At 37.7% G+C, this 25,043-nt stretch overlaps 1 protein-coding gene across 1 annotated transcript; it reads right to left on the reverse strand.

The window, feature by feature from the left end:
* Nucleotides 1-11,568: 11,568 nt before the first annotated feature.
* LOC149153840 (calcium-dependent protein kinase 8-like) lies at nucleotides 11,569-23,296 on the reverse strand. The gene is made up of 8 exons (XM_089445913.1): nucleotides 22,269-23,296; nucleotides 20,831-20,954; nucleotides 20,222-20,365; nucleotides 19,855-20,007; nucleotides 14,553-14,668; nucleotides 14,243-14,410; nucleotides 12,466-12,696; nucleotides 11,569-12,284 (listed from the first exon to the last, which is right to left on the reverse strand). The coding sequence occupies exons 1-8, from the start codon at nucleotides 22,791-22,793 to the stop codon at nucleotides 12,093-12,095; spliced, it is 1,653 nt and encodes a 550-aa protein (XP_089302039.1). The 5' UTR covers nucleotides 22,794-23,296; the 3' UTR covers nucleotides 11,569-12,092.
* Nucleotides 23,297-25,043: the final 1,747 nt, after the last annotated feature.

Genomic DNA, 25,043 nt, shown 5'->3' on the forward strand with positions numbered 1-25,043 from the left:
TACCTTCTTTTCCATTACCACCTCCTGAAGAGCCTTCTCCTTTGGGAGGTTTGGAACTTTCTCCTTGAAATTTGTTATTCCTCTCTTCATAAAGGACCTTCACCATCTTTGTCATATCAAAGAAAGCCTTTTTGAAGGTCTTTGCATCTTCTACCATGGTAGGTTCTCCTTCATGAGACATTGTCTCTGAAGACTTAGCTGCAACTTCTACAACTTGAGGATGTACTGGTGTAGAAGACTTTGGAAACCTTCCTCTTCTTCCACTTGACCCAACTTCGGGACTTCCAACCAGCTTCCCTTCACCTATTTTGAGCTTTAACCTTGTTAGCATGACACAACTTGCAAACAATTAAATCCTTCTTTCACAAAGAAAATCTAGTAAGCAAAAACCAGTGCTCTAATAACAACTTGATCTGAAATGGAGCAGATTAGTAATGCTATGCTAATTCCCCATTCAGAATAAAACCCAAGAATTTTATCATTTGCTTATCAAGTGATTAAGGGTTCACTATGTTTTCTCAATTAATTGATTCCCATGAGAGTTTCTTATGTAAATGTTATAAACAATTTAACATAAAACAGATGCTGAACAACAGCAAAATAACAGCGAAAAACATAAAAATACAACACACAACACACAGATTTGATGAGGATTTACCCCTCCTGAGCTACGTCTCCTTGGTCCAGCTTCCAATGCTTGGGCCTCTCTATTATGCTCAAAATTACAACAAAAGTGTGTTTACAATGCTCAAAATGCCTATGAAACCTGTCTCAATGAGTTCAGAATACTCAAAAATTACCATCTAACCTCCTTTTGCATCCAATTTGGATAAGAACTAGAGAAGTTATGACTTCTCCCAGTTCTCCCACTATTCGTTCCACAAAATGCTCCAAAACCGACATAATCCCACAAATTCGCTCCAAAATCCACTAACTAAGCGAGAATTTGGTCGCACCGCGGGCCATAACCTATCGGTCATATCGTAAATCGCAATTGGCGAGGTTTGAAGGGCTGAAGGTCTTGTTAACATGGCAGAATGTTGCGATAGTGATATCACAAACCCGACAAGGATATAAACTATGGCTCATAAATGTATCGCATCTGGGAACTATCACATTTCGCAATCAGCAGTCGGTGCGGAAACATTAATCGGCAGTGTTGGTGGACCCGACGACATATACACTGTAATATGTAATACATAAATGTATCGCGTTTGGGCAGTCTATCGCAATCGGAACTTTATCACTCATTGCAATCGGAGTTAATCCCTGTATCATATACATATCGGCAAGTACTAGGTGTGATATGCGATTGTGATATATCGCATCGCAACCCTAACTACGCTGAGGGCCAATTCAATAACTCCTTTCTTGTGATTGCGATATGCGATATCAAAAATTGCAATCAGCATTAATTCCTATATCATATATATATCGTCGGGTACTGCGCACAATACGCGATTACGACATATCATATTGCAACCCTGACTATGTCGGGGGCCAATTCTATAACTCCTCCTTTCGTGTGATTGCGATATGCGATATCACAAACCGCAATTGGCATTACCAGGGGGCAATTCTTAACCCGATACACCTGCGACCTGTGATATGGATATGCGAGGGCCAATGGAGGCCTGCCACTTGGCACCTCCTCATTCATTGGGACCTTTTCCATATCATCAAATCCTGTCATGTAAACAAGTCAAACTTGAACTTTGACTTTTTCTAACTTTTTCATACGAGCTCAGATTTGAGTGTCGTTCGCACCGTTTGATTCAGAATGATGAGATCTTCAATCTGAAGATGAATGTGACAAAAGTTTGACACTTTATTTTTTAGCATAAACTTGAGCACCTGATCACTCCTCCCCACTAGAAGCCTTTTGAACCCCAAAAGATTATATTCAGTTATTGAACAAATGAGGGTATTGTTCCCTCACCTTCCCCTCTTCAATCCATTTTCCCTTTGATGGATTTGTACCTTTGAGACCCACTAATCAAAATTTCCCCTTTTTTATGACCTTGTTCTTCTGTCAAGTATGTTGTCTTGCTGAAGCTCATCAAGAAATTCTAGAGAAAAATATTCAATTGATGGAATTTGTACACTTTTTTCTTAATCTTCAATCAAAGGAGGCTCATACAATCTCAAATTTTCAACATTAACAATGGAATAAATTTGCATATATGAAGGCAAATCAAGCTTGAAAGCATTATTACCAATCTTTTACAGAATTTTAAATGGACCATAACAGATTGGTTTCAGCTTCTTACCTTCACCTTGTAGCCTTTCCTTGCTAATGTATAACCAAACTTCATCACCTACTTGAAACAGATGATCCACACGATGCTTATCATGACTTGCCTTATACTTGCCTTGACTCAAATCCGAGCTCCTATGCAAAAGTTAGAGCAAGTCAAAGTTCAATTTTCACTTGTCTACATGGCAGGATTGGATGATGTGGAAAAGGCCCCAGAGAATGAGGAGGCGCCAAGCGGCAAGCCGCCATTGGCCCTCGCATATCGCAGGTTGCAGGTGGATCGAGTTAAGAATCAGCGCCCGACACAGTCAGGGTTGCGATGTGATATATCGCTATCGCATATCACACCCACTACCCACCGATATATGATACAAAGATTAACGCCGATTGTGATGAGCGATAAAGTTTCGATTGTGATACACTGCCCGGACGTGATACGTTTATGTGTTACAGTTTATATGTCGTCGGGTCTGCCGATGTCATCGATTAATGTTCCAACACCACCTGCGACATGCGATATGCGATATGCAAGGGCCAATGGCAGCCTGCCACTTGGTGCCTCCTCATTCGCTGGGACCTTTGCCACATCATCCAATCCTGCCATGTAGATAAGTAAAACTTTAACTTTGACTTTCTCTAAATTTTGCATACGAGCTCGGATTTGAGTTTTGTTCACACCGTTGGATTCAGAAAGACAATCTCTTCAATCTGAAGCTAAGTTTGAAAAAATTCTGGCACTTTGATTTTTTAACATAATCTTGAGCACCTTATTAGCTGGACCCACCAACATTTAGGGGATCACCCTGATATGAAGTCTCAACTAGACCTCACACCGTTTGGAGTATAAGTCCCAACAATGGGTGGTAATGTTTTTCCTTCACTGTTTCAAGTGTGATGCATGAAGGTTCCAACACACGAAGGGGAAAGGAAGTGTACCCTTGGAAGCCTGTAATAGTACACATCTTGAAAGGAACACATGATCATAATGAAATCATGAGCTAACATGCGGAATAATCCACAAGTTAACAATGACGAATTAATACAACAACACACATTCAATAAGATTCACACAAATGCGAATGAAATAGTTCACAAGCATAAGCATAAGTTATAATATACATTGAAAATACAGCAAGAATAGTCCTACTATATTCACAACATATGCATGAAGACATCTCAGCTCTGAGTTTTATTATAACTAAAAGTTTCATTCATGTGTACACCATTAACGAACCACTAGCCCTAATAGTGGAACATTAAAGTCAAGAACACCTGTTGCTCCAAAGAAGTATACTCACTCTACACTACGAAGAATCCAAGGCTCTTCACAATACTCCCAAGCTCCTTCTAAGCCTAAGCCTATCCAAAATCTTGGCTCCCAAAAGTCTTTTACATGAGTTATGAGGTTCTATTTATAACAAGAGGGGGTGACTCTTCAACTCTCCTTTGTGACCTTTGGACTAACCTCATGACTCTTCAACTATTTTACAACATGACTCATTACATTACATCATGACTCTTTATATTCCAATATTAACACTTGGAATTTCACTTACAACATAATTACAAATAATATTACAATTTACACTTGTACCCATATATGACAAAATATGGTTGAGACAACTTGACAGCGTAACAAGACAAAACACAATGATGCTTGAGTTTGGGGAAAACCTAGCTCACCAAATTCCACTTTATGCTTCCCATTCACATATTGGTGCCAAGCTCGGTACTGTGCGATGACATCCCCAAACTGCGTGATGGTATCTGGCTAGAAGCGGAATCTAGCATTCATAGCATCCAGGTACAATGACTTGGAACCAGTTTCAACTTTCCTCTGAAGCATGAGCAACATTGTTCTAATTTGGACAGGACCACCAATTTAGTTCTACATGTTCTATTTGTTTAGCTCCAAATCTTCCTTGGTGGCAATCTGTCTCAGCTATTCCAACTTCTCTTTGACCTCCTATCGGACCTAGTTCCTGGGTTTGGCTTGGTGAGCAAACCCATTGATGGGATCTTGTATGTTTTCACCAAGACATCCAAACTAATGAACAACCATACGTATGAGGCTTAAATGCTACCAATAAATGAGGCGACTTGCTTTTTTTTTCTGAATCAACATCCGAACTCTCTCTCTCTCTAGCTCTGTCTGTGGCTTCATTTTCTTCACGAAGTCAAGAGTGCCCCTTTGTATTGCATTGCTCATTCTTGCACATAGGTAATGGAAACTTGTACGTTCTTGAGAGTTTTAACAAAATATTTTCTTTGCAATTGTAGGCCATGCAAACAAACAAATTATTTATGTACGGTCACAAACTCCTCATAGAGGTTTTGCATGGTTTCTCCAAGTGTTGATACTTGAGCAAGTATCACTGCTCTCATCTCTTCCCAGAGTAGACCTATGCGGAAACTGCATTTTGTGCTAATGCGTGGAGTTTTTCTACCTCTTGCCTAGCAACCCACAATTTATGTGCCAATTTCTCATTCTCGATCGTAAAATATTGAATGATTGATATTGTTTCACTTGCAAAGGCCAAGTTGGCTTCGACAATGCCATTTGGATTCTTCCTGGTGTCTTCCACTACCACCCTTTCTCAAATGAATGCAGGTGATGCGTGATCATCCGAAAAATGCTTTCTCTGTATTGTACACATCCATTACTAGATCATCATCAAGAGGAACAACATCCCATTCCTCACTCGAGGTTGGCTCTACTACTGGAGGTGGTGGAGACTGAATGATGATCTGTGGTGTGCTCAGCATTAGATCAACATCTTCATTTTGCGACTCTTGTTCCATCCCCATAGATGTAACTTCAATCAAGTGCTCAATCTATTGAGCAAGCTCTCGATCCTGCATTTGTTCACCTATCTCCTCAGTTGTTGGTTGGTTTTGTTCCTACTCTTCAACCTATATCGGCGTTGTTTCCCCTTCCATTGCATCTTTCCTTTCTTCTTCTTCCTTCTTCTGTTTCTCTCCATGTTCTTTCCTCCTATGCTCTCGTTCTTCCTTCAGTTTCTATTTTTCTTCCTTCAACTTCAGTTCTGCTTCCAGCACTGTCAATAGGTTACTTGGCTTGGCAATGTCAATTGGTCATTGTTGCTTCCTAGTGCAATATCAGGAATGTCATTTTTAACTACATTGTCATTGTTAGTTGCATATTCAACAAATTCATTAAGAATAAAAGTTCTATGTGCTTCATTTGGTAGAAATAGCTCCATGTTACTGTCAAATGGTTCAAGATTATAATGTGTTTCACTTACATGTTCATCATCACCACCATATAAGTGTCCTTGAGAGAGGGAAATCATATTATCAGTTACAAACACATCATCATGTTCATCTACTTCTTCTTGCACTTCAACATCTGCTTGGACATGCCCTTCTTCTTGACCATCCACATGAAACACCTAGCGACAACTAGTATCATGCATAAGAGCATTATAATTCAATGGCCAGATTCTGTTCCTCCTAAAGCCAGCCTTGATATTTGATGGTGTCAGAGCCATTTTAAACGCTCTACTTGCAATCTCTACTAGCTCGAACTTTTTCACCTCAACCCCTGGATTCTTTGCCATCCATGAAGCATGCTCTGAGCTGAAATAGTTCTTGAAAGGGCCAAACACACTAGAATCAAGGGGTTGCAATCTGTGAGTGGTATGAGTGGGCAATATTAACAGGTTGATGCCCAAATTGTTTGCTTCCTCAATTGTTTACACAACAATGTGGCTTCCATGGCCATCTAATATCAATAGGTGTATGTTATTAGGTGAGACATCACCTGGTACAAATGTAGCAAAGTGACAAAGTCGATTTTAAAAAAAAAAGGTCTTTAGTCATCCATGCATGGGGATGTGCATCCATGCATGCACCTGGTTCACAATTTTGTATATAGTTTTTCAGTTGATTTTTACCTTTGAATAGATAAAATCTTGAGATTGAAGCACCAATTGCATTGACACAACATAGAATAGTTATCCACTCCATGCTTTTAAGCAAAATCTTTGGCACGTTTCAGCGCCCTTGCTTGGAAATTAGTTGCATGCCACAATTCCTTCTTGCCTGTAAACTTATTTCGTCATAGTTCCATGTATGGTCTGCACCATAAGAATGATTGTTGTATGCACTAGAAAGAGTGTCATAGAACTTACATACAATTGCAGGGTATAAATTTAAAGCTTTGTCTTTGTTAAGGCCCTCAATTGTACGCAATACAAGGTCTAGATGCTTTTTTTTAAACCCAAACCACCATGATTTACCAGGAAACCCATCTTTGAATGGGTTTGGCCTCCCCTAATAGATTTGAGCAACTGTGGATTTGAGTTGTATAAACTCTGGCCCATATCCCAATTAGGCAATATCCTTACACCACTCAATGACCTCGGCCTCCTCCTCTTCAGTCATAATTGTAAGAGATCCTTTACGTTTTGTATGAGTGAGCCCATTTATCCAATAATGTATTGATGAGGGAGCAATACCATGCTTTTTTGCAGATGCCCGAATTGAATATCCATTAAACTTTATATCATCAATTGCAGCTAACATGTCTTCTTTTGTCCAACCTCTTATAGTGTTGATCTTCTTAGTTGAACTTGCCCCTTGGACTGTGGTTGATGGTGGCTCTGTGGTTGATGGTGGGACAACATCAACTTCTGTCGCATGGCTATCAACAACAATATTGCTGGGAGCATTGTTTACCTTCACGTGATTTGTCTTTCCTCTTCCGATGAAGAGCATCGCCGCTAGGCACCCCTGGTCACTCACCTGCCACTTCTCCTTGTACGAGCAACATAACTAACTCTTGCCATAGATGCAACTACCTGCATATTTATTACATGCATTTAGTTAACAATAATTGAAATTTTTCTTGCTGACAAGGTGATAGTATTTATGCTTTCCTACAAGTAATTAAAAACATGTATGTTAGTAGCAGCTTAACAAATTTGCATACATATGCCTTTTTCACAGTGTCCTTGAAAAATCAAATCTACAAAAGGAATTTTGTGTATGTCTTCAAATATATCAGTGATTGTTTTTTTGATAATTTGTTTTTTACACTTAAAATACCATGACTATATTTGCACTTGGAAAATTACTGCTAATGTGTTGAAATTGACCTAGAATTGGTTATTTGTCTTCAATTATATCAATATATGTTTTGGATAAAAAAAATTATGCATTATAATAAAATGATGTAGATGTTTGAGGAATTTCAACTAAAAAAAGTGACACTTGGTTCCTTTCCTGGTTAAAATGTTGATCTAGTCTAGTTCTTTTTTATAAATTGGTGTTAGACTTAAATTGTTTAGCCTCATCTTTGTCAAAATTGTTATTCCTATAGATAACAATTTCCAAGCATGAAGTTGTAGGCTTGCCTTGTTAAAGGAATTTGGCAACTCAATAGAAACTCTAGGCTTGCCTTAGTAATAGTTAATGATTATCCTATTGTGAGAATGGTTCTAAGTTTGTCAATATTGTTATTCCTGAAGATAACACTCTTAAAAAAATTCAAGCCTCATATAGGATGAGTTTATACAAGCTATCTTGGAAAAAAAAGACCAGTAAGTTGCATTGTCATGACAGTGAGGTGCTTATGCAGGTTTTTTATACACACCCATTATTCATGACATTATTTGGTAGTGCTTATGGTGGTGAGACTCAATCTACAGGGACTTGCTTTGGATCTATTTGATTTCACACTAGATATGGATCGGTGCCTTGGTCTCAATCCGAGAACACCTGGGAAAACATTCTCTGATGTGCTGCCATGATCAAGGGCAGCATGTTAAGGCATATGAGGATATGAAGGATATATGTTATTTGATTTTGTATCAAAAGATAATTTGTTTTAAAGGGTTGTCCATTTTGATGAGAACTCCAACCTCAAATTGTCTCTCTCTTCCAAATTGTCATGTTGATGAAAATGGAGATGATGATGACATTTTTGGTTGTGTAGAACAATACGATGATTAAAAAGATGAAAATTGGCCTTCAACACCAACAAAAAATGAACAACCTTTGAGGAGGGTATTTTGTAAGTAAAAGGGCCTCACATGTATGGCTACCGCCCAACTGATTTTAACTAATTTTCCTCTATTCCTCACCATATTCAATCACCAACCACTATCGTCTCCCTTTTGAGTCATGCCATTTCACATTTTCCAGAATAGTTCTTCCATACATGAATGGAATATTTCCATGAAAGAGGAGTATTATTCCTCGATGAAGAATTACACATGGATTTCATTCCTCTTCCGAATAGATGAAACTTGGTTCATTCTAGATGGGTCGACAAACGAAATCCTGAGAGTAGTTGTTTGTAGTTCACACTCAAAACTCTTAGTTGTGGAGTGAAAGTAAGGTCTTCCCAGCCACAAAGAGTTCAAGCAAAGAGTCCATGCATTCACTTAGTTCCATGGCAAGAAAAGGTTACAGGTGGCCATACCATTAATCTATACTTAATGTATATATTATCTGGACCTAACATCTTATTCTATATCCCTGTCAATGTTGCAGGGAGAAATGGATGACATACCCCAAATAAAAGAGAAGGAAATTTGATGAATTCACTCAGTAAATTACTTTGGAACGGGGAATAGCGAAGAATTATAGCATTTCGTAATTTATTGGGAAATGATATCGATGTTGAATTATTCAAACGATTCTGACAATTGTTCAAATTTAGGAAGACCTTGAATTATATCACTGGATTTCCCACTAATGTAGCTAATGAGTTTATTGACAAACTTAAGGCATGTCTTGTGGCAAAGAGATTTTCACAAATTAATTAAATTGTGCAAAAACCTTAAATAAATAACTTGAATACACTGTAAAATGTTCTGCAACGGAGAAATGAAAACAAAATTGTAATTAAATTGTGCAAAAACTTAAATAACTAACCTAAATATACTGTGAAATGTTCTGTGATGGTACGTCTCCAAGGCTGGTGAATAGTTTAAATGTTAAAAATGCAACTTCAACAAAGGTTGAACTTCTTTTATAGTTTTTTGCATTTGAATTTAAATGGTGGCAATGATTAACATGGATTTGAATGTGTGATTTGGATTGATTTGGATGTGATCCAATGGGTGAGAATTTGTGAAAATTGATCCATGTGCTTTGCTCTGTTTTAATGGGAAATTTAGTGGTTTGTGTGTCATTTATTGAACACAGTGAGTTGAATTGTTGAATAACACAACAGTTATAATTGACATACATCAATCATTTGGGATACATAGCTTCAGTCAATGAGGGTTAAAGTGATGGGTACTTTGTACTTCTTAAATAAGCCATTTTGGAATGATTTATGGTTTTATTTGTTTTAATTGGAACAAAATGTTTTGTACTCTTGATATTTAAAAGACTATTTATGGAGAGTTGTGGGCCCAACCAATATTTTGTGAAATTTTGGCTATAAAATAAAAGATATTTGCACTTAATGTTATATATTTTTGTTTAATTATTGATTTGGTGAAATTTTAAACATAAATTAAAAGATATTTGCACTTAATGTTATGTAATTTATTTTAAATATTGGTTGCACATCTTTCAATTTCTAGTGGCTTAGGAGGACCAGTACTACAACAACAACTGGTCCCTGCACAACATTAGACATCTCTCTCCTACTATGCTTTTTATGTGTTTTATATCTATCAATGTCTGGAACATCAGGGTCGGTCCCTGCACAACATTAGACATCTCTCCCCTACTATGCTTTTTATGTGTTTTATATCTATCAATGTCTGGAACATCAGGGTCTATATCTGGTTTTCGTAATGAAATAGGCTCTCTACTATATATTTGGTAAAATGGCCACAATGAGCAATTCATATTTATGGGAAATTGAATTATTAGCTCCTTTTGCCTTTACCTTACATTGAAAAGAAAACCCAAGCTCATAAGCCCGCCCAATGGCCACAATGAGCAATTCATATTATATGGGAAATTGAATTATTAGCTCCTTTTGCCTTTACCTTACATTGAAAAGAAAACCCAAGCTCATAAGCCCGTCCATTAGCCCTCCTCATCTGATTGGAGTGGAGTGTTATTCGGAACAAGAACTCTATTCAGCTTTGAACGAGAGACGTTCGGAGTTGCGTGCGATTATTTCGGAGAGAGGGTTGGCCCTATTCTCTAAACGGTATTGTCGTTGGTATTCGATTCCCCATCCTCTCGGTTTTGACGTAAATAGTTGAATAAAGACTAGGTAGGTATGTGATGTTGGCAGTTGGTAATGAACATAAAGTTCATTCCTCATGTTTTCTTGCAATCCTTATATGGCAATTTGTAAAAGATAATCTTATGATAACTCGAACATGCAAGTAGCCAACACATGCAATCATTAGAACTCATCCATTGAACCCAATTATTGTTATCAACTGAGTTTATAGAGAACTCTGTTTTTTTGATGTTTTGAAACCTCTTGAAAAAATGTTTTTTAAATAAACCCAACTGTTTTGATTAGGATTTTGAGTACCACCACAAATACCAATCTGGATTTTGAGTACCACCACAAATACCAATCTCACACAAACCTCTCTAGATGCAATGATGCAGTATTTATTTTCTTCATTGTCAATACATTTGGTACAACTCAAAACAGTGCTTGAGTCCATTTATCCATCTTGTGGTCTCTATATCACCCTCATGTTTGCCACACTTTTTGAAACCATGTTCAACAGCCTCAAGTCATTTGGCAAAATTATCCTTTTCATTGACATTTTTGGAAAAGTTTGTTTAAAAAAGATTTGCATCGAGCCTCAGCTCGTTGGAGATCTCATCCATCGAAGTTGTTTTATATTTACGTTCCCAAGCTTGCTGGAAATTTCCCCTACTGAAGCTTTTAATTCATTTAACTCAAACTAGACAAACACTTCGTTCTTTGGATGCACTGTTGAATCCTACTAACAACGAGTAGAGGCTTCGAGTTAAGTTGCCTGTCCTTATCTTTGCAGCCTGAACTTCTTGTGTGTGTTTTCTGGAAAGTTGCATGCGTTTTCAAATCAAAGACTAATGATTTTATAACCAGAATCATCGATTTTATTTCTAAAACTTACCTGAGTACTGCTAGATTGTTGTTTATATGGCACAAGTGGTGAGAATTTATAATGGATTAGTTTATGGAGAAAGTAAATTTCAACAACAAAATATCCAGCTTGCCCATTCTCTAACTTGTCAGACTCTTCTACTGCTGACTCTCAGTAGAAAACAAAAATATAGCATAACCCATGTCCAAACTTACTTCTAGTCATGAGAAAATCACAACTTCAAAACACAGAAAGATATCATTCCTGGTTATACTAAAGTCATTATGGAAGATAAAACCGCTTTACCACTTTAATAACTGAAAGGCCAAAAAAACCCAGTTGCAGAAAATAAAATATTACATAGCGACGTATTGAGTAAGCTGGGTAAGCTTTACATTTTCCAGGATTTCAAACAGAACCAATGGTCTCCATGCACAAAAGATGCCCGACTTTATGCTAATCAAAGCAGGAATGCCGCTAGGCACCCTTCCATTACACCTTTGAGCAGTTGCACGTAATATGAAGCTTCAAATAGTCTGTATGCATCGAACAGAGCATAAAGTAACAGCTTCAAAGATCATATACGACGCCCTATATCCAGAAATTAACAATTGTTGCGCGTAAAACAGGATATCATCGACGAATACCGACGGCAACCCTCAATGTGAAAGCCCGGTAACCAGGCCAGGCCCATTACACAATATAAAAACCCAGAAATATCATCACCCAACCATCAAATTCAAAGAAAAAAAGAATTGCCCTTTAAAAAAATGCTCCCAGAAAACTAATTTTGTTGTGTTTCATCATTAGGCGTGCACTTCATTCGAAGCCATGATTACGTTATTTTTATCTGTCTGGCCCATCTGTAAGGACCCGTCCTTGAACAATCTCATACTCAGGCTACTGAACCTTTCCCGTGAGTACTGTCGTGAGGCCTTCCTCCAGTCAGTGCCAGTTTTCATCATTGCCGCAAACTCTTCATAACTGATGCGACCATCCTGCACGTGTAAAACAGAGAACGTCTTTGACCAAATATAAAAAAAAATAATACATATGTCATGACAGCTCTAGTTCAAAAATAAAGTAGGGAAGCCTTCCTAGGGTTCTCTTCAAACAAAATATTTTGTGGCATAGTGCTCTAAAAAACACACGTAGTTCAAAAAGGAAAATCAGATTTACCTTATCAGTATCTACTTCACGGACAATATCATCCAGAACGCCTGCGTCATTGGAACCCAAATCATCCACCAAGGCTTCTCTAAGCTCCTCGATTTCAATATATCCACTACCATTTTTGTCAAAGTATGTAAATGCCTTATGCAAATGCTCATCATTGCCCATCCTTTGCCAATGAACTGAAGCTGCAACAAATTCTCTATAGTCTAGAACACCATTACCATCAACGTCTGCCTGTAAGACCACCCGAAACGGCATATAAGTTCCTGTTTTAAACATTTACCACTGCATGGTCAACTTTAAAATGGAGCAATATGTTACATAGAAAAAGTGCATGGTTCAAGAAAGCTAAACTTCATCATAATTCATGCTGGTCAACTCTTTGTAACGCACAGTACACTCAACATAAATAACACTGGAAATAATTCGGTGGCCTACAAGGAATAGAGAAAATTAAACTTGAATAGAATTTGTGGCTTAGCTTATACTCATGCTGGGCAATTCTTTTTCTTTTTGGTCCACATCTATTCATTCTTTGGAAAATAGTTCACTTAGAGAAACCTCTAGAAACTATAAAGATTTCCTTGCTCTATTAACCTAACAATGGTTAGAATGAAGTTTTATGTTAAACTTAAACATTCTATTCAATACACCCGTATATCAATTAGAGGGATGCTAAAGGTGCATCATTATTATGGGCCACCATTACAAAATTTTTAGACCTGAGCAGAATATCCGGAGTGGCACCTAGAGATTGCTCCTGTAAAGGTGATGATGTGCAGATCATCAGCCACTCATTTGCATTTACCTAAGATATCAGTATTGCAGGTCATGAACCCCACAGCTACGTAGCAGTCTGCACACTCCTTGAAGCTGTGCATGACTGGCTCCTATGTATTCAATCTAAGGGGAATTAATTCATGGGATTATGTGGGGTAAGATGTTAACTGATAAGGCTTATAGATGTAAAGAGAGGATCTATTCAGAAAGTATTGACCTGATGCCCTACAAATTTCAAAATTGCTAATTTGGGAAACTAGGAGACGATTGAGAAAGATATGACTACGGATGCTAATATAGCTTTGCTGCTGCATTGGCAGCAAATGGAAATTAAGACTTTAATTATTGATTAGCTGGATTGAGAGAGAGGAGAAAGGTAGGTTAGTGATAACCTCTCTGAGTTCGTGACAGCAGCAATTTCTGTTTGTAGACACACACAATGCCTTTGAATGAACTACAATTTGTTAGATTCTTTGAAGAGTCAAGACCAGAGGATGTGTTCCTGGAGAATTGGTTGGGTGATCTGGAGAATAGCATTAGAAGGATTATGAAAGGTCCACTGATCACTCGATTCCAGTTAATTCAATTATGTCTCTCTGGCGTAGACAATGGAAAGGCTTATAAAACTTGAAACTCCTAATGCAAGGTAAGTTGACCCCAAACTTCAAGGGCAACTTGGCTCATAAAAGCCTGGATACTGCCAGCAGAAGAAAGGAGATATAAAATTTCATAACAGAAAACTTAAAACCTAAACACACTACCTGACACAAGGAATGGTTAAAAGAATGTCCTAAAAAATCCAAATTATGTAAATCAGTTTGAAGTTTGAACCATATGGCCATAAGTTATTTTAATTTAATGCTTGCTGAAGTAAAAATAGACCTTTACCAAATTTGTAAATTCAAAATATTGTAGATCCATTCTATCAAACATGATATGCAAACACTGTAGATCCAGTCTATTAAACATGATATGTAAACACTGTCAGGGAATTACTCACAGCTTCCATTAACATCAGAACTTCTGATTCTGTCATATTAACAGAAAGCGTCTGCATGCCTGCCCTCAGCTCATCTAAGGATATAGTCCCATTTTTATCTGTGTCCATCATCTCAAACATATCTTTGATACCAGCAACTTCTTCCACAGATAAATATTCAGCCACTACCTAGAAATGGACACAACATTTAGTTGCAGTGTTTGAAAAGGGACAGAGCATTCAAAATTAATTTCAAACAAACCAAACAATTCTCTACAAATGATTTGGAAGCAAAACAGCCTCAAAGTGGAACCAAAGGTATAGAACCAACCTTCAGTGCTTGCTTCTTTAACTTATTCATTGCAGAAAATTGTTTTAGCCTTGCTCTGACAGTATCCCCAAGAGGGACATTAGGAACCTTCTTGGAATTTTGAAGCCACGTATGTTCTGAATAAGAAGCATGAAAAAATGCATTGTTAGTGTTAGCATACATACCTTGCATACAAATATACCAATATACTAGATATAAAACTTCACTGGGAGAACACATAGCTACAGTTACAATCATACAATCTGGATCAGCATTGTCAGATAAAACCCCCTGAATTGGCCAGGTCCATGTCTGTCAGACCTATCAGGCAGCCAGCGTGACCCAGGTAAAAATAGGCATTTTAGAAAATGATGTAAATAAAGTCAAACTAAAACACCGTCTTAGTAAAAGGCCCTCTCAGCTTTCCTATCTCATTTCACAAAACTTGCATTTGGACTGTTTGGAGCTGAAATAAACCCTGATTGGGAGCATGCTGTTTTAAGTTTATAACAGATCTACCAGTGACTTGGAGATGATTTCAGGAGGAGAACCTATCTGTGAATGCTGTCTACCCATTTGCTAGCAGATTGAAGAGGGTGTTTCAGAATTTCATGACCATTCAGCTTGGATGTGGAGGTAACAGCTGGCAAAGGTTAACTATGAAGGGTTAGTTCAATTGGTTGAACCATATGCCGAAGGCATGTTGCCAATGGGTGGCCATTGATCACAGGTTCAAATCCAGACAAGTCCCTCAGACTGTTAGCAGATGCTATTTAGACTGTTGGTTGAACCACCCTCCATCCAGTTATTCCAGGGAAGAGGGGAGATCCCATGATGTTTTCCTTGGATTTAAATAAAAATCCTCCACCCTCCATCCAGCTTGCAAAGCTTTCATGGAGAATTGAAGAATTCTCAGCCAGACATCTAAAACTTCTAGGTAAGAGTGTAACTGGGATGTGTTGGAGCACATTCACATGAAGAAAAGAAACTATTTGGCACAACAACAGTGAAATGATTTGACCTTCATGCGATAGATGCATATACTAGGGATCCCATAGTCTTGGACGATTTATCCCAACTTGGATTGGGATGTGGATAGTCAGACACCAGATTTTCTGTAGTGACCAAGTGGCATTAATTCATCCTTGGTAATAAGATATTTTTTCAAATTGATCACCTCAAACTAAACCACTTATGACACAAGGTACTCTAATAGAGGAATAAAAGTTGATTGACCACTTTCGAGCCTATTATTTTGAGATCATAGATAAGAAGGGTAAAATAATTTTGTTACAGATGATTTATCTCAAGTAAATGAAGCACCCACCTTCGATGCCATCTGAATCAACGAGCCTACTTTAGTACAAGAGCTCCTTGTAGACTGGATAATGTATATTACAACAGTTCAACTTCATCAGGTCATTATTGATGGCAAAGAGAGCTGGCCTTGGACTTGGAGCCGCTTAAGTTGCCAAAGGTGGATAAGGAAGGTGGACCTTTAGGGACAGCCCATCAAGAGGCTAGTCCAGCAGAAGCAGCCTAATCCAAAGGACATTCCTGGGGATTCAGCCTATGATGATGACCATGATAAGTCATGACTTTTGACTATGTATGTAACTCCTTAGATTAGAGTTCATAAGCTTCGGGCTCTGGAAGCCATTTTGAGACTCAACGTTTATGTCTTATGCTCTAGTATATCAATTACTTCTTCAGAATTTTAATTTAATGTATCTCAGAACTTACAATTCAGGTATCCCGCTGTGATTTTTCCTATTTGCTACGTATTGCCCCTCATTTTGCACAATGGTTGTAATAGTGAATTTCTTCACTACCCCTTTGATTTTCATCACAAAGAGCTTTGGATGGTTGGGGCATTCTCTTGGTTCCATGGATGATGATGTGCTAGAGGTTTTGATGGTGTTTCATTGGATCGTGTGATGTTCTAATTCCTTGCTAGATGGTTGTACATGAGGACCTATAGATCCCTTGGTGGAGCACCCTAGCATTTTGGGGCTAAGTTGATATTGCAGTGGCTTCATCATGGCATTTGGCATTTTCCCAAGGCGTCTTCACACCTCTGAACTCCCAAGGCACTGGTCACAATGCCCTAGGCACTTGAAGGCCCTTCTACATGCCACGTCACATCTAACACATTTGACGGCACTTGTAACACATTTTGATGAGGTTGTCTTTCTCCTTGAGGAGTTGGTGGGGCATTTGATGACTTGGCATAAGGGCTCACGGCATATTTTGACTTACTCTTACTTGGATCCACTAGTCATGCGTTATTGGTCCACATCTGCCATTTTGGGGATTATGGTACTCATATGTTGAGGAATAGTGTTGGATTAAAGGAGGGTCGTCCCTTCTGTTCATGGAGATAGTTGACTGTTATTCACACTCCACATGGTGAGGCCTTGTATCATGGATCCACTTGCTAGATTTAAGGATGGCGTCCACTTTGGAGGTTACTATGCACATTGTGTCATGCTCAATTAACTTGGGTTTCAGCAAATGGTAAACTGATTAAGTTGTAGCGAGATGGCACAATGGGGAGTCCTGACTCCTCCTCACAGTGCAATTTAGAAATTTTGGCACCGAGAGAATGGTTGAGCAGTGATGACAGAAATTGGTGTCTCCTCCAGGTCATATTTCCTTCCAGAAGGACATCAGTCTCCCCCTTCTCTATGGATGCACAGTGGACAAATCAGCCTCAGATAACAGGGGTTGGAGCAGTTATGAGTATGCTGTTAAGAAGGGATACAGATCCCATTGGTGGAGCTTCCTTCACCTCCTTGATCAATGATTTGGAAACACATCTGGAGAGGAGATGGTTTGCCAAAAGTAAATATGCTCTTCTAGATCATGGTACATCAAAGGCTGTTCAGTGTTAGCTGCTGATAACCTCCCAAAAAACGAATAAAAGGACCCTCTTGATGTGCATCATGCAATTCTTCAGAGGAATCCCAGTGGCATCGCTTCTTTGGTCAGTTGTTCTCCAATCAGGTGGATACATTTGCAGAAATTGAGTACATGATTGCTCTTCCTCTGTCCTAGAGTGAAATGTTAATCACTTGGCACAAAAAATATAATGGAACATTTCTGAATAAGCCAATTGTTAAAAGGGCCTGAATGGCAATCACCTAAGTTTATTTGTTGGGAAATATGGTTAGCTAGAAGCAGAGCCATCTTTCAGCAAAAGAACACCACCCCTAGAACAGAGGCAGTGAAACCTTGTGGCCTCCTGTTAGAAGCAATCTGCGTTAAAGGATTGAAAGGCCATAATGTGATGACGCTGGAGTAAGAAGAGAAAATTTGGCTTAAGGATCTTTTGATGAGAGATATCCAGAATCCAAGAAGTACCATGGAAAATCCACCTAGAAGATGAATTTCAAAGTTGGTTGACATTGCAGAGAAAGTCTGCTATTTTCTTTGATGAAGCTTTGAAAGGCAACCGTAGACAACAATCCTGATGGACAACAAGAAATAAGTTTTGAATGGGCATTAGGATGGCATCTAATAACCAGGCTGAAGCATTAGCCCTTTATTAAGCCCTTTATCAAGGATTTAAGATCATTGATCCAAGGTGGATAAGGAACCTGATAGTCATTTGAGACTCAGAAATTATAATTAGAAACATGCACAACTCCACCACCCCATTGGACTGTAGTTTGGCAAGGCTTATATTGAAAATACCAATTGAGGCAAAAAGATAAGACTCCAATGAGCATTATCATGTCCTAAGAGTGCGAAATTACCCAGTGGACCATTTAGCAAATGATGCCTCCTCTCTGGGGATGCGGAAGCTAAGAGCAAAAGGACGGACTATCACCCATCCCATAGTATATCATATGATGGATAAACTAAAAATTATTAGGCACTTTACAAGCCATGACAAGTGGCTCTTAGAATTCAAGTCAAGAGGACAGGTCTCAGTGTTTGGGAAAATTAAGATACGCTCAAACATTTGGATTTCAATGGCAGACTCAATTTATATGTTGGCCATTGTTAATGCAATGGATGAAGAAGGGATAAATCGGAAGCCTGGTTCGGTCACCTTCCTCACCGAATGGAGATATGTTTTGACTCTGGAGACCTGAAGCACATCATTTACTCTGGAATTCAGGGCCAACCGCTGTGGATTATGGCAGTTTCCAGAGTTAGCATATTGCAGCAAATTGGTGTGAAATAGACCTCACATTTCCTTTGTTTCTGTTGTTTGAGATCTTGCAGAACAGGCCCTCGGGAGCTTGTAGTGGATTGGAGTTGAACAAATTTTCAGGGTCCTTGGGAATCTGACAATATGGAGCATCACAATCATCTGGTTCACTGTGCCTTCTGTGAAGTTATGGATATCTGTTGAGTTTTATTAAGGCATGAGAGTGTTTTGGCTGATAACCATACTTCCATTTTCAATATTTCAAGCAGAATGCCATCTCAGGAAAAAGTCCAAAATAATGGGTATGCAGAAATTCTCAAAATAGTGACACAGGAAAAAGTTCAAATGACAAATAAATAAATTAGAGGCAGAGTGGAACAAGAACACATGTTTTGCTTAATAGTTTGGCAAGTTGCTCTCAATCAGCACTTTCTCAACCAAGTATGTCAATTGGGTCAGTTCCAGATGAGGCAAAAGAAGAAGAGCCTGTCCAAACAAGCCCTTGGAGATGTGGGAGCGGAATGCTTAGACCAAGGAATCAAGTCACCTCCACAGAAACATACCAAAGCTCACAGTGAACATATTTTCCAATAACTTCAAGTTTTCTCGTGAACTGCAAAGTAATTTTGATTTTAAACTTGTTTATTACGATATATATACTAGTCAGCATTTTTTATATTCCTCTGTAAAGGAAAGGAAAATATTCTCTGATGAAAAAGTAGTTTTTTTAACGTATTCCAAGAATCCAAACAATTGGCTTTAAATAGTTCCATTATTTTGTACTACTATGCTGACCAGTGAGGCTGCAGCAACTTTTTACTACAAAAATCACCCATTTTAGTCCAAAAAAAAAAAAATGCAGTATCTAACAATGAAATGATAAACAAAAACAATAGTTGCAGCTTTTATTTGTAATAAAATCGGGGCGTAGTGATATATTGCTTTCTTAGTTTTCTCCTTTATTATTCTCAACTTATTGCTTTCTTAGTTTTCTCCTCTAGAATAAAACACAACTCAGCCTGTACATTAGCTGGCATCAATATACCAGCAATTCTTTCAGTTCTAAAGCCTAAAAAAACAAATTATTTAGATCAGATAAACTCTATGTTACAGTAGACATCAAACTATCAAGTACTCATATTAGGAAATAGAAAGTCTACATACCAAGCACTTGCTGAGCTGTTAGTCGAAGCTTAGGATTTGGCTCCAACATCTGCCTGACAAGATCCTTTGCCTGCTCAGAAATTTTTGGCCATGGATCTCTTTTAAAATCTAAATTAGAGCGTATAATGGCCTGTGCAACCCCTTGCTCCGTTTCTACACATAACACAGCCCAAAACCCTTAAGCTTACTTCCCCAAAATAAGAGATGTACGTATCTATTAAGTCTTCGAGTAGAATCCCTAAACTTCAATAGAAATGGTAATATATGACAGTAATAATATGTCAAACTGAAGAATTTAATCTCTTTATAAGAAATTTTGTCATGATAGCCTTATATAATTTTTTTGCACCATTTTATGTATACATACCAGCCCAAAACGGTGGCACTCCACACAATAAAATATAAAGAATGACCCCGGCACTCCATACATCCACCTCTGGTCCATAATTTCGTTTAAGTACCTCAGGAGCCATGTAATATGGACTGCCAACTATTTCATTAAAACGATCTCCTACAACAATAAACAAAACCAATAAGGCATATTATGTCAAATTGTAAAACAATAACCAAGGCATGGTCCACTCCTGAAAATTTTCAGATAAAAGGCTAGATTTTGATGAAATTTGGAACAAAACATAAAATCATGAACATGCAAAAAGGAGACTCCTCTCATTGGTTGGAGAATCAGTCCTAATATACAATAGAGATGGATATAAACTACAAAGATAGAAAAGTAGGGCTAGAAGCATTTTGAGGGAAGAACCCTATGAATATAAACCTTTTGTCCTGCCTCATTAATCACACTAATTAGCCCAACCTCATTAGACATCAAAACTTCTGATGCTTGAAAGTTGAAAAACAAAACTTCAATGCAATAAGGTGCATCATAATAAGAAACACCAAGCTACCATATAAGAATGCGCAAACAGTTATCTGAATTATTAGTCAAAATAGTGTGTTGATTATAGCAACTTACCAGGTTTAAAAAATATAGAGAGGCCAAAATCAATGGCCTTTAAAGGAGAATTCTCCTTTTTGTTTGAAAATAAAAAATTCTCCGGCTTGAGGTCTCTATGCATTACCCCATGCTTGTGGCAAATCTGTACAAAAATGACAAAAATTACATCATCTGGTCAGTTTTGAAGTGGTCAGTATTGAATGCTAGGGACTTATAAAAGAGATCCAAAGACAAGCAAAATTGAATTGTAATCACCCAGGTACAACTGTACAAAGCATTAAACACCAGGTAGAAATTACAATGTTTAAGTAATAGAGTGTAGTTGTCAATTGGGGTTATCTCAGGTGTTTGGGGAGAATGACGGTTATCTTCCCCACCCACGTTGAAATCCCCACTAGTGACATGATGAGCTATAATGCCTTGACAAATATTGTTGTAATGACTTCGTACCTATGTATATTGTTGCATTGGCTTCGAGCCTTGTAAAGTCCCTTTAGAATTGGCAGAAAAATGTCAAGGTGTACAAGAGCAAAAACGTAGCATGGGATATGTTCATGGCAGTTGGATCAACCAACATGCCAGGTTAAGAGCCAAAATATCCACCGGAGTAAAAATATTATCCTAGCTAACTCGACTTCTATTAATGGATTAATTAATAGGAAAGGGAAATACACGGTTGGAGGAAAGCTTGCCCTCTAATAGGTGTTGGACACTTTACTTACAATTTACAATCGATCGTAAAAGTTGTTAATTTGAAAAGGTCTAAAACTAAGAAATTTGTTAATAGGAATTAATTTACAGGGCAGGTCTACAAAGCGTTGACAGAGTTTCATTCATGCTGTGGTCTGCCACACCCAAATGGCATGATTATCAAACGGATCAAATGAATGAGGGTGAGTCGAAAACCCGACCATTTTGGCAGAATTTGTTAATTTGAAAAGATCTAAAACTAAGAAATTTGTTAATAGGAATTAATTTACAGGGCAGGTCTACAAAGCGTCGACAGAGTTTCATTCATACTGTGGTCTGCCACACCCAAATGGCATGATTATCAAACGGATCAAATGGATGAGGGTGAGTCGAAAACCCGACCATTTTGGCAGAATTATTACCCCTCTGAAGGGGGATTTATTTAAAAATTTAAAAAGCTATAATAAAAAAACCTGGATTTATTTATAAATTAAAAAAAATAAGAAACCCAGGTCCAATCAACCCTGTTGCAAGTAAACAATCAAATTTGTGAGGCCAAACACGGGGATCACCCCATGGATTTATGGTAAGTGCTCTCATCTTTCTGGTGAGTGCATTCATCTGTCAGGGCAAAGGTTCAATGATCAAATCTCATGGAGTCCGCCCCCAACCATATTAAAAATGTAAAAGCTGGGGCTAAAAAGCTCCTCCATAGATCAAACAAATAGGATTAAACATATATCAAACAAAAAAATAAAAAATTTACCAGTACAACTTCCACGATTGTTTTGGTAACGACAGCGGCAGCTCTTTCTGTATAATGGCCCCGTGCGACGATCCTGTCAAAGAGTTCGCCGCCCTCACAGAGCTCCATGACGAGATGAACAGCGGTCTCGTCCTCATAAGTTGCCTTGAGACTGACGATGTTGGGGTGATCGGGCAAATGCTTCATGATCTGCACTTCACGCCTCACATCCTCGACATCGACGGCGGTCCTGAGCTTCTTTTTCGAAATAGATTTACACGCTAAGACCTGCCCGGTCTCCTTGTCGCTGCAGAGGTACGTAATACCGAATTCCCCCCGTCCCAGCTCTCGCCCAAGCTCATACTTGTCCGCTATTTCATGCCCGTCGCAATCGCTCAGCACGCTCCGCCGCGAGGGTCGCGCAGGTTTCTTGTTGGTGGTGGTGGTGTTGTTAACGCTGGTGGTGTTGTAATGAGGGTGATCCTCCGCAAAGGGATTCGGCTTCGGCTTCTTGGAGCCGGCGGCAGATCCACAGCAATTGCCCATGCTATAGTCGCAAAGATCTGTACAAAATTATGAAACAAAAGGAAAGGAATTCGCAGAATTCGAACCCTGGACTTGAGAAAGGCTCTCGGACGATCGGTAAAGAGTGAATGCGTGCGCGAATTGCATGCGCAGAGGATCCGAGAAGAAGGAGCTCGATCTGCCTTTGGTCAAAATAGGGAAAATTCAAAAACTAACGAATTTGCAAGACTGCTGGTAGCATCCAAGGTCCCGAGGTCAATTCCTTGCGAGAGCTTCTAATTTGCTTAAATTTCGAACGCTTTCTGTGGTTGTGAATGCCTGTGACTCCTCATAATATCACAATTCTCCCTTCAGGTGGTGGTGCCCTTCCTTGGCGCACAGCCCTACCATACGAAGCAACGCGTTGCCTTATCATAAAATATGGAGTTTGAAAATTTTAGCATCCTCCCCGTCGTCATCATCTCGATGGGTTTGACTGCTCCGCATTAGTCTGCGTTGGCATGCCACATTTCTACTTCCACTGTTTTAACACCACCACAATTGCGACCGCCTCCCCCTGCCGCGTTAAAATAAAATGTCTACACCCTGGATGTGAAAGAGTCCCCCTGCATCTTGTCACGTGTCGATTTCCCTGTACAGGATAACTGCAGTTCCGTTTATTTATTTTTTAAAAAGAATTTTTCCACATTTAAGATTTCTAGAAAAAACGGAATAAAAATAGTAACATCTTACACTCCTCAAAACTTTTAATTAAATCTTGGAATAATGACGGTATACATCAACATCGTTTCTAGAAGCAAAAACTAACTCTATAAATATAGCTTCTAGAAGCATGCCACCAAATTTATTCAAAGTGTTATTTAACAATCTGCTAATGAGCAAGCAATAATTGATTTTAATGTAAATTCATTTTGACTTTATATTTTTAAAATGAAACACAAATTTATAGATTTTAAAATTTATTCAATTTTTTTATTAAATTTATAAACATACTTACATTTATTTAATTTTAATATTTATTGTTTAATTTTATATATTTTTTCCAATTAAATAATAAGTTTTATTTTTTAATGAGCAATTTTAAATATAGTTCTGTTATAAAGTATTATATTAAAGTATGTGGTTTAAGGTTTATATATTTTTATTTAGTAGGTGAATTATGTTTGGTTTATCTATGGGTGATAATGGTAAGGGTAAGTTATAAAGTATTATATTAAAGTATGTGGTTTAAGGTTTATATATTTTTATTTAGTATGTGAATTATGTTTGGTTTATCTATGGGTGATAAGGGTAAGGGTCAAGTTATAAAGTATTATATTAAAGTATGTGGTTTAAGGTTTATATATATTTTTTTAGTATGTGAATTATGTTTGGTTTATTTATGGGTGATAATGGTAAGGGTCAAGTTATAAAGTATTATATTAAAGTATGTGGTTTAAGGTTTATATATTTTTATTTAGTATGTGAATTATGTTTGGTTTATCTATGGGTGATAATGGTAAGGGTCAATTTAGGTAAGTATTAGCTTGGCCCAATTATGAATTTTTTTTTTAAAAAGAGTTTTAAAAACAATTTAATTTTTTTAAAAATTGTAGATTATATTGTCAAAATTTATTAGGGTAATTAGTTTCGTAAAGTTTTGTTTTGCAAGTTGATGTAGATTTAAAACTTAGCAAAAGTCAAGAATCGACACCTAAAATACAATGATATTAAGAGTTAGTGTAATCCAAATCCAGTGTAATCCACTCAAAAAGACACCTAATATCAAATCATATTAAGAGTGTAGCCTAAGCATTTGTAGCCCAAGCCCAATGCAATTCACATACTAAATTAATTTTTGCCCTAAGAGAAACTCTTTAGCTTAGTATTTGCTTTGAGAGGTGCTCTCTAACAAGATGTTATGTTATGTTGTGATGTAATGTAATGTCATAGAATGTAAACATTTTGACTAAGTCAAAATAAAAATAAAATAATTAATAATTATAATTATCAATAAAATATTTTCACTGGATCAAACTACATAAAAGTATAAAATAAAAATATAATATAATATAATATAAAATTAATAATTATATTTACATTTATAATTAATTATTGTTATTAATAGCCTTGAGGGTTACTTCAATTGGTCGAGTTCCCATTGTTAAAGTACCTCGCTATCGAAAGGTCACGGGGTCAATTCTCCTCAAAGCTCTCAGGGTTAGGCTCCATTAATGAACCAAATGATCACCCTAATGTATCTTAACTCAGGACTTCTAGTGGATCTGCCTG

This window comes from Pinus tabuliformis, chromosome 9 (assembly GCF_031772625.1).
Source record: "Pinus tabuliformis cultivar Carrire ecotype Pingquan chromosome 9, CPIR1, whole genome shotgun sequence".
Classification (NCBI taxonomy): domain Eukaryota; kingdom Viridiplantae; phylum Streptophyta; class Pinopsida; order Pinales; family Pinaceae; genus Pinus; species Pinus tabuliformis.